This window comes from Pan troglodytes, chromosome 9 (assembly GCF_028858775.2).
Source record: "Pan troglodytes isolate AG18354 chromosome 9, NHGRI_mPanTro3-v2.0_pri, whole genome shotgun sequence".
Lineage (NCBI taxonomy): Eukaryota > Metazoa > Chordata > Mammalia > Primates > Hominidae > Pan > Pan troglodytes.
The window spans coordinates 38,959,269-38,972,570 of record NC_072407.2 but is presented as its reverse complement, the minus strand read 5'-3'; the positions used below and the strand labels follow the sequence as shown (position 1 = coordinate 38,972,570).

Here is a 13,302-nt window from a genome sequence, read left to right as displayed (position 1 = left end):
GAAAAATTATTTCTCAGTTAATATTTTGGTATTATTTTTCCAAAAATTTGATGAAAGATAAAAGCTAGCACCTGTTGAGCATATTTGAGAAGACCCCTTTACTTATGGCAACATGGTAGGAAGAATTCTGAGATGGCCCCAATATTCCTGCCCCTGGTGTACATGCCCCGTATAATCCCTCTTGACTGTATCTGGCCTGTGAATATGATGGATGTCACTCCCATTATTAGGTCCTATTATGTGACAAAATTGGTGGCATTTTATAGATATATGAGGCTCCAAATCAGTTGCATTTGAGTTAACCAAAAGGCAAACTACCCTGGAGAGGGCAGATATATCAGGTAATCTCTTAAAAGAAATTAGGCCTTCCTGGAAGAAGAGACTTGAAGTAAAGAGATACTACTGCTGGCCCGGGAGAAGCAAACATGCATGTTGTGAACCACCTATGGAGACCACGCATGGCAAGGCCCTGCACGTGGCCTCTGGGAGCTGTCAGTGGTTCTTGGCTGAGAGCTAGAAAGCAAACAAGGGCCACAGTCCTACAGTCCCAAGGAACTGCATTCTGTCAACAACCACATGAGCTTGGAAGAGGACCCCAAGCTTCACATGAGTCCCCAGCCTTGGCCAACACTTTGATTTCAGCCTTGTGAGACCATGAGTTCAGAACCTGGCCATGCTATGCCAGGACTTCTAACCTATTGAACTGTTAGAAAACAAACAGGTATTATTTTAAGCTGGTAAGTTTACTGTAACTTGTTATGCAATAATAGAATATCAACACAAGCAGGAACAGTCTAATTGGGGTGCAAAAATCTGTATCGTTAATGCCTGAATACATCTATTTAAAAAAAAGGTTGCTGACACTAAATTGACACATTTTTAGCATAACTATTACTTATTAGCATATTTAGTAATATGTAATATTTAGTTATGCTAATAATATGCTAATAGCTAGCTAATATTAGTTATGCTAATGGCTAATATTAGTTATGCTAATATTACATATTTAGCATAACTATTACTGCTACTTTATTTTTTAAAAAGCAGTTTAGTTTTATCTCTGTAGTAATTAAGGTTCTTGGGTAGGTTAATCATAAAGAAGCAAGAAGAAAATTGCTTCTTCTTGCTCACAAAAACTTGTATTGCTGATTGTATTTTTTTTTTATTTTTTAAAGAGTCTCACTCTGTCACCCAGGCTGGAGTGCAGTGGCGCGATCTCAGCTCACTGCAACCACCGCCTCCAGGGTTCAAGAGATTCTCATGCCTCAGCCTCTTTAGTAGCTGAGATTACAGGTGTGCATCACCACGCCTGGCTAATTTTTATATTTTTAGTAGAGATGGGGTTTTACCATGTTGGCCAGACTGGTCTCAAACTCCTGGCCTCAAGTGATTCGCCAGCCTTGGTCTCCCAAAGCACTGGGATTACAGGTGTGAGTCACTGCACCTGGTCTTTTTATTGCTGATTTTATACTTACATACCTATGAAGTATAAATCTTAATTATTGTTTAGTAACAGCCAATGATTTAGTTTTTTGTGAGGCAGAAAATGGTTTTAATGATTTCTGCACATTAAATAATCAGACTAAACTTGGAGCATTAGATAGACATTAAAAGCTATAAAAATTAGGAGAAAAATATACCACACAAATTCATTCTGGCCACTGGCAGAAATAGGCAGATAGGCAGAGGATGCTCTGGAAGTTAACTCAGGTAGAACCTTCTCTACTGGGTTCCCTGAGAGAGCAATTCATTTGGGTGTGACATGAATTCATTTTGAAAATACCACTAAAACACACTAGGCACTTGCCTGTCATACTTACCTAATTTTTGATGCTGTGTGATGAATACAAACATTACTACAACTATGATTTAAGACACAGATGTACCAAAGACATTGGGTCTGCAGGCAAAGAAACTAAATGTGTTCTGCTTCTAATTGTGGCCTCGACACTGCTTTCTTAAAACAGTCACATGTACAAGCAAAGTCAAGTCTATATGCTTTGGTACAACATGTATTCTGAGCAATGCTTGTTTTAAGGCAAAATTAAAATAGCAGCCCTGATACCCAAGATTTTCTTCACAAATACGGTGGGCTGGAGGCATTTCCTTCAGCATTTGGAACTGATTTTTCTACCCACACTTTTAGTGGACATGGTATGGAGCATGTCCTCACCGTGTCAAGAATGTGTGTTGGCTGGGCACAGTGGCTCACGTCTGCATTCCCAGCACTTCGAGAGGCTGAGGTGGGAGGATCACCTGAGGCCAAGAGCTTGAGACCAGCCTGGGCAACCTAGTGAGAAACTGTCTCTACAAAACTGTTTTAAAAATTTAGCCAGGCATGGTGGCACACCTGTAGTCCCAACTATTTGGGAGGGTGAGGTGATAGGACCACTTCAGCCTAGGAGTTCAAAGCTGCAGTGAGCTATGAATACACCACAGCACCCCAACCTGGGTGACAGAGTGAGAGCCTGTCTCTCTCTTAAAGAAAAAAAAATTCAAAACGTTAAAAAATAAAAAAGTGTGCTAAGATATTTTGGGGACAGCTATGCCAAAGCCTGCAATTTTTCAACCATAGCAGATGACATTAGGCTAAAATTTTTTCCAAAGCTCACCTTAATGATAAACTTAAAATGCAGGCATTTTTAGCAGTATAGAAAAGCAAAAATCCTCAATAATATATGCTTTCAGGATCCATTTTTCTCATGAAATCTTTTGTACTAGTTCTTATTTTGAAGACCAAAGGTTGATGCCTTTCTCGTGGAGAGTTAAGGAATAAAGGCAGGGAAGAGAAAAGGGTAACAGGGTAGAAAAGATGGCAATAATACTAAAAGCCTAACTCTTTAATACTGCTTCCTTATGGTATTCAGGAGATAATACCATTTTGTTCTTAAGAAATGTTTCATTAATATTATAACTTTCAACTCAGGTTTTAAAAAAGATATTTGCACATCATATATGTATTAAGCACACATGGAAAGAAAAGGAAGGAAGAAACCTTTATTTCTTTATTTTACTGCTGTCACACTACTGAACACCATATTACCAAATTTAAGAGGCTTTTCTTAGATCCTACCATCCTTGACTTTTCCCACATTTCCCAGGTATCCTCCAACTCAAGGATTTTAACCTCTAGTTTCCCTATTGATGATCTCAATTATAACTATTGCTTTATTATCTACCAAATCTACCTCTCTAATCCCCAACTATCTCCTGAGATACATCTTCATCTCATTGATCCCAATACCTACATGGCTTCTAAGTCCTGACAATAAGCTTCAAACATTACTAACTCCACCAAAACAAATGCTTCCCAAATCCATTATTTCTATTTATGGAGACCAAACTATCATCACCTAGACCAGATCCAAATTCATTCCCTTACTTGTTGCTACTCTGGCCTACACTCCACATTTAATCTGCAAAGGCTTCTGGACTCTATCCTTACAATGTTGTCTGTAACAGGAATCTCCCTTTTAGTTCTTCTAACCACATTCAAGTATTCATTACCTCTTACATGGATTACTTTAGGAGCCTATTAATTTATCTCCTTATCTCATCTTTTTCTGCTCCAGTTTATCTTACACAAATTTGCAGAACTGATTCCCCTAAGGTGCAGCAATCATTATTTTACATTTCACCAAATCCTCAAAGATTAATAAATTAAATACAGACTCTTATTCCTAATCCTCAGAATTATAAGCAAGGCAAATCTACTTTGTTATAAAAATAGTTGCTTTCTCCCATTTTTACAGAGAGTGCTACTAAGGCACAGACTGGTAGAGACTAACAAGATTAAGATACCAACAGTAGACACAAATCAGGATTGGTGTGGGGAAAAAACTGGGATTAACTGGCAACCAAGGTTCTTAATTTTAATTTTTTACAGCTAAGTGTAACTTTTAAGTCCTTTAACTAAAAATCCCATGGTCTGGGATGTTGCCTTTCAGTCAGCTCTCAGGACAGCTGATTTCCAACTCATGCAGTGTGGCACGAACTTCACAGTATGTGTGTGATAGAACCACATACATTCGGTTAACAAATTAGTAAGAGTGTAATATACATAAATGAGGATATCTAAGAATTAAATCTATATACTGCTTTCAATAAAATAAACACCCAACAGTAAGCCAAAGCTTTCATGAAGAGTAAAATAACCCAGTGGAAAAAAGAAAACATTGCCTGGCCCAACACTGCCACTTATAATTTAACAACCATTGCTCTCTCTCGACTTACAAAAATTCTGGCCAATATTATTTTTTATTTCCTATCAATATTAGATAAATATGGAATGAGTACATTGCTTTAAAACATAAACTCAATTTGAAACATTTACTATTACTGCCAATAAAAATGTAGCACATAACACTACTGAAATCTTACATTAGTTCATAAGCCTATTTGATTAATCTTTGTCTACCCTACTAGACTAAGTTTCAACAGAACAGGGGCCATCTGTTTTGAAAGACACAAACATTTAAACTAATGGAAAGACACAAACATTTAAACCAGTGTTGCAGAACAGAAAGACCCATCATGATAAAGATGTCAGTTCTCACAAAGTTAATTTAAAATGTGATACAATCCCATAAAAATACCCCTCACTCCTACCCATGGAGCTAGACGAACTGCTTAAAATTCATTTGGAAGAATAATAAAATAAGAATGAACTAAGAAAACTGATTTAAAAAAAGAGCAAAGCTATTGCTATCAGATTTTAAAGCATACAATAAAACATTTCTAATTAAAAGTGTGGTACTAAAAAAGTATGGTACTAACTCATGGACAGATGGATCAGTGAAATAGAAAAGAAAATCTAAAAAGAGACCAAACTGTATATGGAAATTGCTTTATAACAGTACAAGTGAATAAAATTCAAAGGGATAATGAAAATAATTTTTTAAAAATATATTTCCTTGTTTTAGAAATGTAAATGTTATTGCATGATTTCATATATTTAATACTGTATAAAGTTTCACTGTTCTGCACTCTAATTTTCTGCATTTATTACCACTTCTAAGGATCTTGCTTAGTTACCAAATTAGAGCTGTTCTTCAGTAATGCTATAATTATTCAGAAAACAACTCTTGCATAGAATACAATTTACAATGATAAAAGCAATTAAAAGTACAAAAGAAGAACAGTGTACCTCCTTTTAAATCTTAAGACTGAATAAGCTCTTTTTATTTTCTTTCAAAAAAACATGATCATAATAAATAATGGAACTGGTTATTACAAAAAGCAAACACATACTCTTTAGTGAATATCCCCCGAGGGCCAGTGGCTGTGCCCTGGCTAGCATCCAGTGAGTGTTTTTCCAGAATATTGCGGGCAGCTGGACTTAAACGGAACCTAAGAAAAAAAATGAAGGTTAATAGAACCAATTAACACTTACATTTGATTCAAATAGATCTAAATGTCAACAGTTTCGTAAATAATTAAAAAAAAATCTTTTAATAAAGCTAAAATGACTCCCACAGATGGTCACAGTCAAATAATCTGTACCAATTTGGTTTTGTTTATTCTTTAAACACTTTCGTAAAAATTTAGTTACTATTTCTAAATATGATTTTAATAAGAATAAATATTAATTAGGGGAAAGAGCTGCTATTTCAACTAATTACTTTCACATGGGTGCTCATCACAAATACCAATTGTTTCCTTCATATATTTTGTTCTATCATTTCTTCATATATTTTGTATTGTGGCAAATGATACCTAAAATTTATCATTTTAAGCATTTTTAGGTGTACAACTGAGTGGCATTTAGTACAATCACACTATTGTGCAACCATCACCACCATCTATCTCCAGAAATGTTCATCTTTCCAAATTGAAACTCTGTATCTATTAAACAGTAACTCTCCATTCCTCCTTCCTCCCAACCCCTGGCAACCATTCTCTTTGTCTCTGTCAATTTGACTACTCTAGGTAACTCACATAAGTAGAATCATACAGTTATTTGTTTTGTGACTGGCTTATTTTACTGAGCATAATATTCTCAAGGTTCATCCATGCAGCATTTATCAGAATTTCCTTCCTAAAAAGCTGAATCACATTTCATAGCATTTTGGACTTATGAGTTGTTTCTACCATTTTGCTACTGTGAATAATGTTGCTATGAACATAGATGTACAAATATCTCTTTCCAGTCTTTGCTTTCAGTTATTTTGCATATATATCTGGAAGTGGACCTACTAGATGATATGGTAATTTTAATTTTCTAAGAAACTGCCATACTGTTTTCCACAGTAGCTACAGCATTTTACACTTCCACTAGGCAACAACAAGGGTTCCAAATTATCCATGTCCTTGCCAACACTTGTTATAATCTGGGTCTGGTTTGGTTTTTGTTTGTTTGTTTGTTTTGATACTAGCCATCCTGAAGGGTATGAAGGGGTGTCTCATTGTGGTTTTGATTTTCATTTCCCTAATGGTTAGTGACGGTGAACATCTTTTTCATGTGCCTGCTGGCCATCTATGTATTTTCTCGGGAGAAATGCTATTAAAGTTCTTTGCCTGTTTTTTAATTGGGTTGTTTTGCTGAGGTTGAATTGTATGTATACACAATTATATATATTTATTATATATATAGGATACCTCAGATTACATGACTAATGGTATATCTCTTGTATGCAAAGTAGTAAACAAATGACTACATGGTCAGATAAAGAAAATAAGCCTGATTAGTACAGATTAAAACAGGCTGGATCTAGAAATTAAAGCTAAGAGACAGAAACAACTGTGGAACTTGCTGCATTTCAGGGAAGTATTAAATAACTCTGATATGGGCCCAATGTTACTAAATCTTTAGATTTTTCAAGTGAATCTGAAATTTTAGATTTTTATATAGGATTAGTAACCAACCAACCAAAAAAAAATTTTTTTTTTCATTCACTGTGTGCCCAACAGTATGCAGAGTTCACAGGTCAGTAGGTTTTTAACCTACACAGTGGGGCCTGATTCATGCGAGTCTCTGACGATGACTGATCTTAATTAGGGTATATACTATTATTATCTTTGCAAGGGCAGAAGACCATTAGTTAGAAAGCATCAGTGAGACTGTCTTCCAATTTTTAGGGTAAATGAAAGAGGAGACAGTAAATGGGAGTCAAGGCAACAGAGTCAGAAACACTTTGCACTAGGAATTTAAAATCAGTACTTCAAAAAGCAGGCCAGGCGCGGTGGCTCACGCCTGTAATCCCAGCACTTTGGGAGGCCGAGGCAGGCGGATCATGAAGTCAGGAGTTCGAGACCAGCCTGGTCAACATGGAGAAACTCCATCTCTACCAAAAATACAAAAAAATTAGCCAGGCATGGTGGCACATGCCTGTAACCCCAGCTACTCAGGAGGCTGAGGCAGGAGAATCGCTTGAACCCAGGAGACCGAGGTTGCGGTAAGCTGAGATTGCACCATTGCACTCCAGCCTGGGCAATGAGATCAAAACTCCATCACCCACGTCCGCACGCCCCCCCCCCCTAAAAAAAGCACTGTGGATTCTTTTCTGACAATGATAAACTAAAGGAAAAAATGTTTAAGAATGAAGAGGTCTACTTTATGAAGATCTTTTTCTCGTAAAGAAAAAGTAATGTTGTATAATTATATAGAATACTAAATAAATGAAATGTTAGAATTTACAGAGTTCTTCTATTAAAGCAATGTAAAACTAAAGTGAAATGATGTGTATTAAGTTATCTGTTTTGTTACAGAACACACAAAATTGAGCTCTAGTCTGTGCCGGAAAGTCATAATGCAGACTAGTTTGAAAACGAATGCATGTTAAAACATGAATTCTATTTTATATCAGATAGACATTTGAGCTTGGAATTCCTGTAACAGTAATTAGAACTCCATAAATGGGAACAGAGTATCAAGTTTGGTATATTGAATACCATTTTAGACTTCTAAAACCTAATTCAACCTCAACATGGACACATACTGTTTGGTTTTCCATTGTGCAAGCAGGGCTTTTAGAGTACCTGGAACATAGCAGATATTCAATAACTATTTATTTACTGAATGAACAATGATGGTTAAAAAAAAACACACACTCTAAGGTCTGAGTGTGCTGAGAACAGCAACTTCCTACATGATGTACAACGATGTGTGAATATGATAATGATTACAATTCCATAAGAACTGCCATAACTTTTTTTTTTTACATCATCCTTTGAATAAATATATACTCACCGTAGTGTCCCGGGTATGTGTTCCTTCTTGACAGGGATGGAAATCTGTGGTTCTGGTGAGGGGCGAGGCTCTGAAGGTTTTGAAACTGGTGGTGGAGGACCTACGTCTTTGGGAATTTCAACATGTTTCCAATCTTCTCCTTCTTCTACTATCAAACCAATTAGTGAACCTAGCCGTATATTTTTACTTCCTTCTTCAACCTATATTTAAAGAAGAAGTAACTGTAGAGAAGTAAAACCCCATGACTGCATTAAGTAGTTTGTTCTTTTGTTGGGTAATTCTCCCCTTAAGATATCTTAATTTGAGCTAAAAGCTGCTTCCAAGACAGTTTGCCTCTGCCTTCCACCTGTCACCTTCTCCACTTTCTCCCACTTATGCCTTCCTTCACCATTCTCCTCTTCCCACTTGCTAATGCTACCTTCTGAAATAAAGGATAAATCTAGAATGTATCCTCTTTCTGAGAGCCTTCAAATAAACATGTAAGATCCATCATTATCATCTTCTTTTTGATGTCAATACAAATCCAAACAGGAGCCTGTGGCTACATATCTTAACCATTTGTCTTTCCCAGACAGTTTCTATGCAATGGCTTCAGAATTCCAAAAGCTCAGAAGGGATTAACTCCCTCAACTTAGTCCAATCTACTAAAATTTACCTAATGCAAGAATCTTTTCAGTAAACTTAGTCTGAAAAGATGAACATTCTAATGTATAGATAGAACTGGTTAACTATTCCAGTTAATGTTAAATATAGTCTATTTCTTTATATTTAATTATTTCCCTGTATATCTATTTACAAAACCTGAAAAATAAAATAAAACCTCATGAGTTTTTTTATAAGTATATCAGAAACACAGTGGTGTCTCAGTTAATAAAGCATTTTTTCCACAGATAATGCCAATTAAACACTTAAATAAAATCAAAGATAATGTTTTTAAAAGTTAAGTATATTTTAAGCATTTCAGCAGCATTAATTTATAAAGAAAGGGCTAATTCTAATTTACTTACTAAAAAGAAGTCCCTAGAAAACCTTCAGATAACAATATTTTATAAGTTCACTCCTGGAAGAAAATGTCATTCCCTTAAAATCTTCTATTATTCCCTTTCAATTACTCTAAATAAGGTTCATTAGCTGTATTTAATGAACAATAGAATGACAGGCTGCAGGACGTCCACTAATACAGTAATGGTAAGGAAAAGCATAACTTCTAGAATGAGTTTGACATTTCAGAGTAACACTAATTTCAATGCTTACTGGTATGTTCACTATCGTTAATAAGGCATAAGTTATAAGGGGTTAGGAAGCTAAGTTTACTAATTACTGATGAAGAAGAAAAGCAGCAATGCTTTCATGAAGCAAAATACATATATATATATATGAAATTAGTATAGAAAGCTGAATAGGAATGTTTAATGAATTACAAGCTATGGAAGAATACTAAGAAAGCCAAGAAAAATCTAGTTGCTTAGTTGTTTGCCACATACTAAAAAATTTTGCTTCTGCAGAGTTCCTTTTTCTTTACTATGTCAAAAAGATGAGTTAAGATTATTATTAGACCAATATTTTTCTTCTAAAAGTGTTTAATTACCTGCTTGTGAATTGCTAACTCAAAAATCAAAGTAAAATGACTAATTTTCTTTAAAAATGTATACAAAAAAGCACTGTTAAGTGACATGAAGTCCACTTGATGTTAATTCCTTTCAAAACTGAATCAGAAATAGGATCAATATCCAAGTACAAAGAACATCATTCAAATGTAAAGCATTAAAAAAAGTTTTGCTTTAAAAATATCAATAGATTTCTAAAATCTGAGTCAGACAACTGTACTACATCTGAAAGTGGTACCTCACCTTCTGTTTCATTTACTGTAAATCATATAAACGATTCCATATATACTCTACCAACATAACATTGACACCTTCACAAGTAGGCAATAAACAGCATTTATCATCATTTCAATTTTTACCATTATCTAAATATCAAATAAAATTTATTTTTAACTATTCACATTTTTTTCTATTTAAAAAAGTGACACCATGAAGCATGAAACCCAAATACAATGGACAAGGACAAGTGATATACAACCATACAACTTGAATATATAACAGAAGATAAAATACAGTTGATTATAATTCCATTTAAAGTCATTAAAATCTCTATATGAATTTAAGATAATTTCTTCAACCTTTTCTATTCCTTTGGTGCAGAGATCTTTCAGAGGTGTGCTAATTTCCTGTAAGCATTTGCTTACACTGTAGTAGGCAAATACTCAAAACTGGTGTAGACTTAGTATAAATACGTAAATAATACTCTTTGCAAAACTGTTTAAAAACCAAGCAGGCCTCTGTTACTGTTCCCTTTCCTCTCTGAGCTACCTCCATGGTAGCTCATGGTACCTCCATGGATACACTCTGCCCTACCAAAGCATCTGGAGCTAAGGACACCTCAAATGCCAGAGTTTTCTTATGCACTCAGCTTACTTGACCAAAGCCCTCTCTTACTCTTCTGCCAATGATTTCTTAATATTAAATGCAGGGTTTTTACACATAGCTCTATGAACTTAGAGCTCATCGACACTGAAATATTGAATGTTGAGTCTATCATTTCAAATATTAGCCTTCCCTCCCAGTTGTGTACAGACTTCCTGAATTTCAACGCTGGCTCCACCACTTACTAGTTATGTGACCTTAGTAAAGTTTCCTTATCTCACCATGCTTGTTTTCTGAGCTGTAAGATGCAAATAACAGTAGCTATTTCACATTGTTGTTATGAGGAATAAATGAGTTATATGTAAGGCCCTTAATAGTGTCTGATAGCTAGTAACTTGTTTTCATTTTCATTGTTAAAGGCATTATTATTGCTGTTGTTATTGCTGTGGTGTTTTCCTTCAAATTATGGATTTTTTAAAACAATACATTCAACATGGATCAAGATTAGACTACAGGGGACTGTCCCCTTGGTATGGGTTAGAAATTCATGCTTAAAGGCTTAGCATGTGGCTGGCAGCACTAAAGGGCAAACATCAACATATACGATAATGGGTAGTAAGGTCTGTGACAAACTATTTCTTCATAATTCTCAGACAGAGGCCGAATTCTATCCCTCAAGCCCAGGTCACTAGTGTGAGGCTTCTGTACCAGAGACATTCTCACATCTTAACCAATCAATCACCTGCAAATGTGCTACAAACAGCTCACCTAATCTCATCTGTGTACACAGGGATATGAGATGCAAAACATTTACAGCAGTATGTCCAACAGAGAAATTGAGAGGGCTCATTCCATTAAAGGCACAAGTAAATATTGTCTGTTTTAATTCTGATATTAAAATCAGTATATTAAGTAATTATTTAAGTACTTTTATTCTTTAAAATAGAGCAGTTTGAAAGCTACCTAGTGACTACTGACAGAGCATGTGCAGCAGTTAGTGGAGATGACCTGAGTCACGTGACTGACTTATCTGGTTCATCACTATGATTTTCCATCATGGTGTGAATCATTATACAATTTTGAACTGTTTTGATTCTTCAATGTATACTGTTTATCTTATATGAACAATGAACTTTGGTTTATAAGGAAGTACATAAGAAATACTGAAAATGAGAACAAACCAACGATAAGCTAAAATACAGAGGGGAAGAAGAAACATTCATTAAGCCCTTGAATAACAGTTGTCTGGCTTTCAAGTGCCAAGCACTGTTCCAGCACAGCATTAACTCATTTAATCCTAACAACCTTCTGAGGTAAATACTATCATTATTCCCATTTATAGATGAGAAAATTAAGGCACGAAGAGGTTATGTAACTTGCTCAAGATCACAAGACGAGTATGTAGCAGAGGCAGGATTTAAATGTAGTCTAACATCAGAGATGGTATCCAATATAATCGCTACCAAATCAATAATTTATCAAATCTGTAAATTATATCCAACTGATCAAAATTATCATGCAGCACCTCAAGATGGTGTCTGTATTTAAAAAAAACAAGTTTAAAAGGCATAAAGTGGATGTAACAATTTAGCTTTTGATTCATGGGGAATATAAACTATCTTTCCTCACAATGTGTCATAACTATTTCAATATGAAAAAATTAGAGTTGATAGCAGTAGCATGCTGTTTTGGTTACTGTAGCCTTGTAGTATACTTTGAAGTCAGGTAGCATGATGCCTCCAGCTTTGTTCTTTTGGCTTAGGATTGACTTGGCGATGCGGGCTCTTTTTTGGTTCCATATGAACTTTAAAGTAGTTTTTTCCAATTCTGTGAAGAAAGGCATTGGTAGCTTGATGGGGATGGCATTGAATCTATAAATTACCTTGGGCAGTATGGCCATTTTCACGATATTGATTCTTCCTACCCATGAGCATGGAATATTCTTCCATTTGTTTGTATCCTCTTTTATTTCATTGAGCAGTGGTTTGTAGTTCTCCTTGAAGAGGTCCTTCACATCCCTTGTAAGTTGGATTCCTAAGTATTTTATTCTCTTTGAAGCAATTGTGAATGGGAGTTCACTCATGATTTGGCTCTCTGTTTGTCTGTTATTGGTGTATAAGAATGCCTGTGATTTTTGTACATTGATTTTGTATCCTGAGACTTTGCTGAAGTTGCTTATTAGCTTAAGGAGATTTTGGGCTGAGATGATGGGGTTTTCTAGATATACAATCATGTCGGCTGCAAACAGGGACAATTTGACTTCCTCTTTTCCTAATTGAATACCCTTTATTTTCTTCTCCTGCCTAATTGCCCTGGCCAGAACTTCCAACACTACATTGAATAGGAGTTGTGAGAGAGGGCATCCATCCCTGTCTTGTGCCAGTTTTCAAAGGGAATGCTTCCAGGTTTTGCCCATTCAGTATGATATTGGCTGTGGGTTTGTCATAGATAGCTCTTATTATTTTAAGATACATCCCATCAATACCTAATTTATTGAGAGTTTTTAGCATGAAGGGTTGTTGAATTTTGTCAAAGGCCTTTTCTGCATCTATTGAGGTAATCATGTGGTTTTTGTCTTTGGTTCCGTGTATATGCTGGATTACATTTATTGATTTGCATATATTGAACCAGCCTTGCATCCCAGGGATGAAGCCCACTTGGTCATGGTGGATAAGCTTTTTGATG

General features: G+C 35.5%; 1 protein-coding gene across 3 annotated transcripts in view; it reads right to left on the bottom strand.

The window, feature by feature from the left end:
• Positions 1–13,302, bottom strand: part of PDHX (pyruvate dehydrogenase complex component X) — a 79,325-nt gene that overhangs the window by 30,257 nt on the left and 35,766 nt on the right. For 2 of the 3 annotated variants that reach the window (XM_054661041.1, NM_001280073.1), the window contains 2 exon segments: positions 8,189–8,388; positions 5,251–5,349 (listed from right to left, as the gene is read on the bottom strand). The exons of the other annotated variant lie outside the window; for it this stretch is intronic. In XM_054661041.1, the coding sequence (XP_054517016.1) occupies positions 5,251–5,349; positions 8,189–8,388 (299 nt within the window). 3 annotated transcript variants of the gene reach the window in all.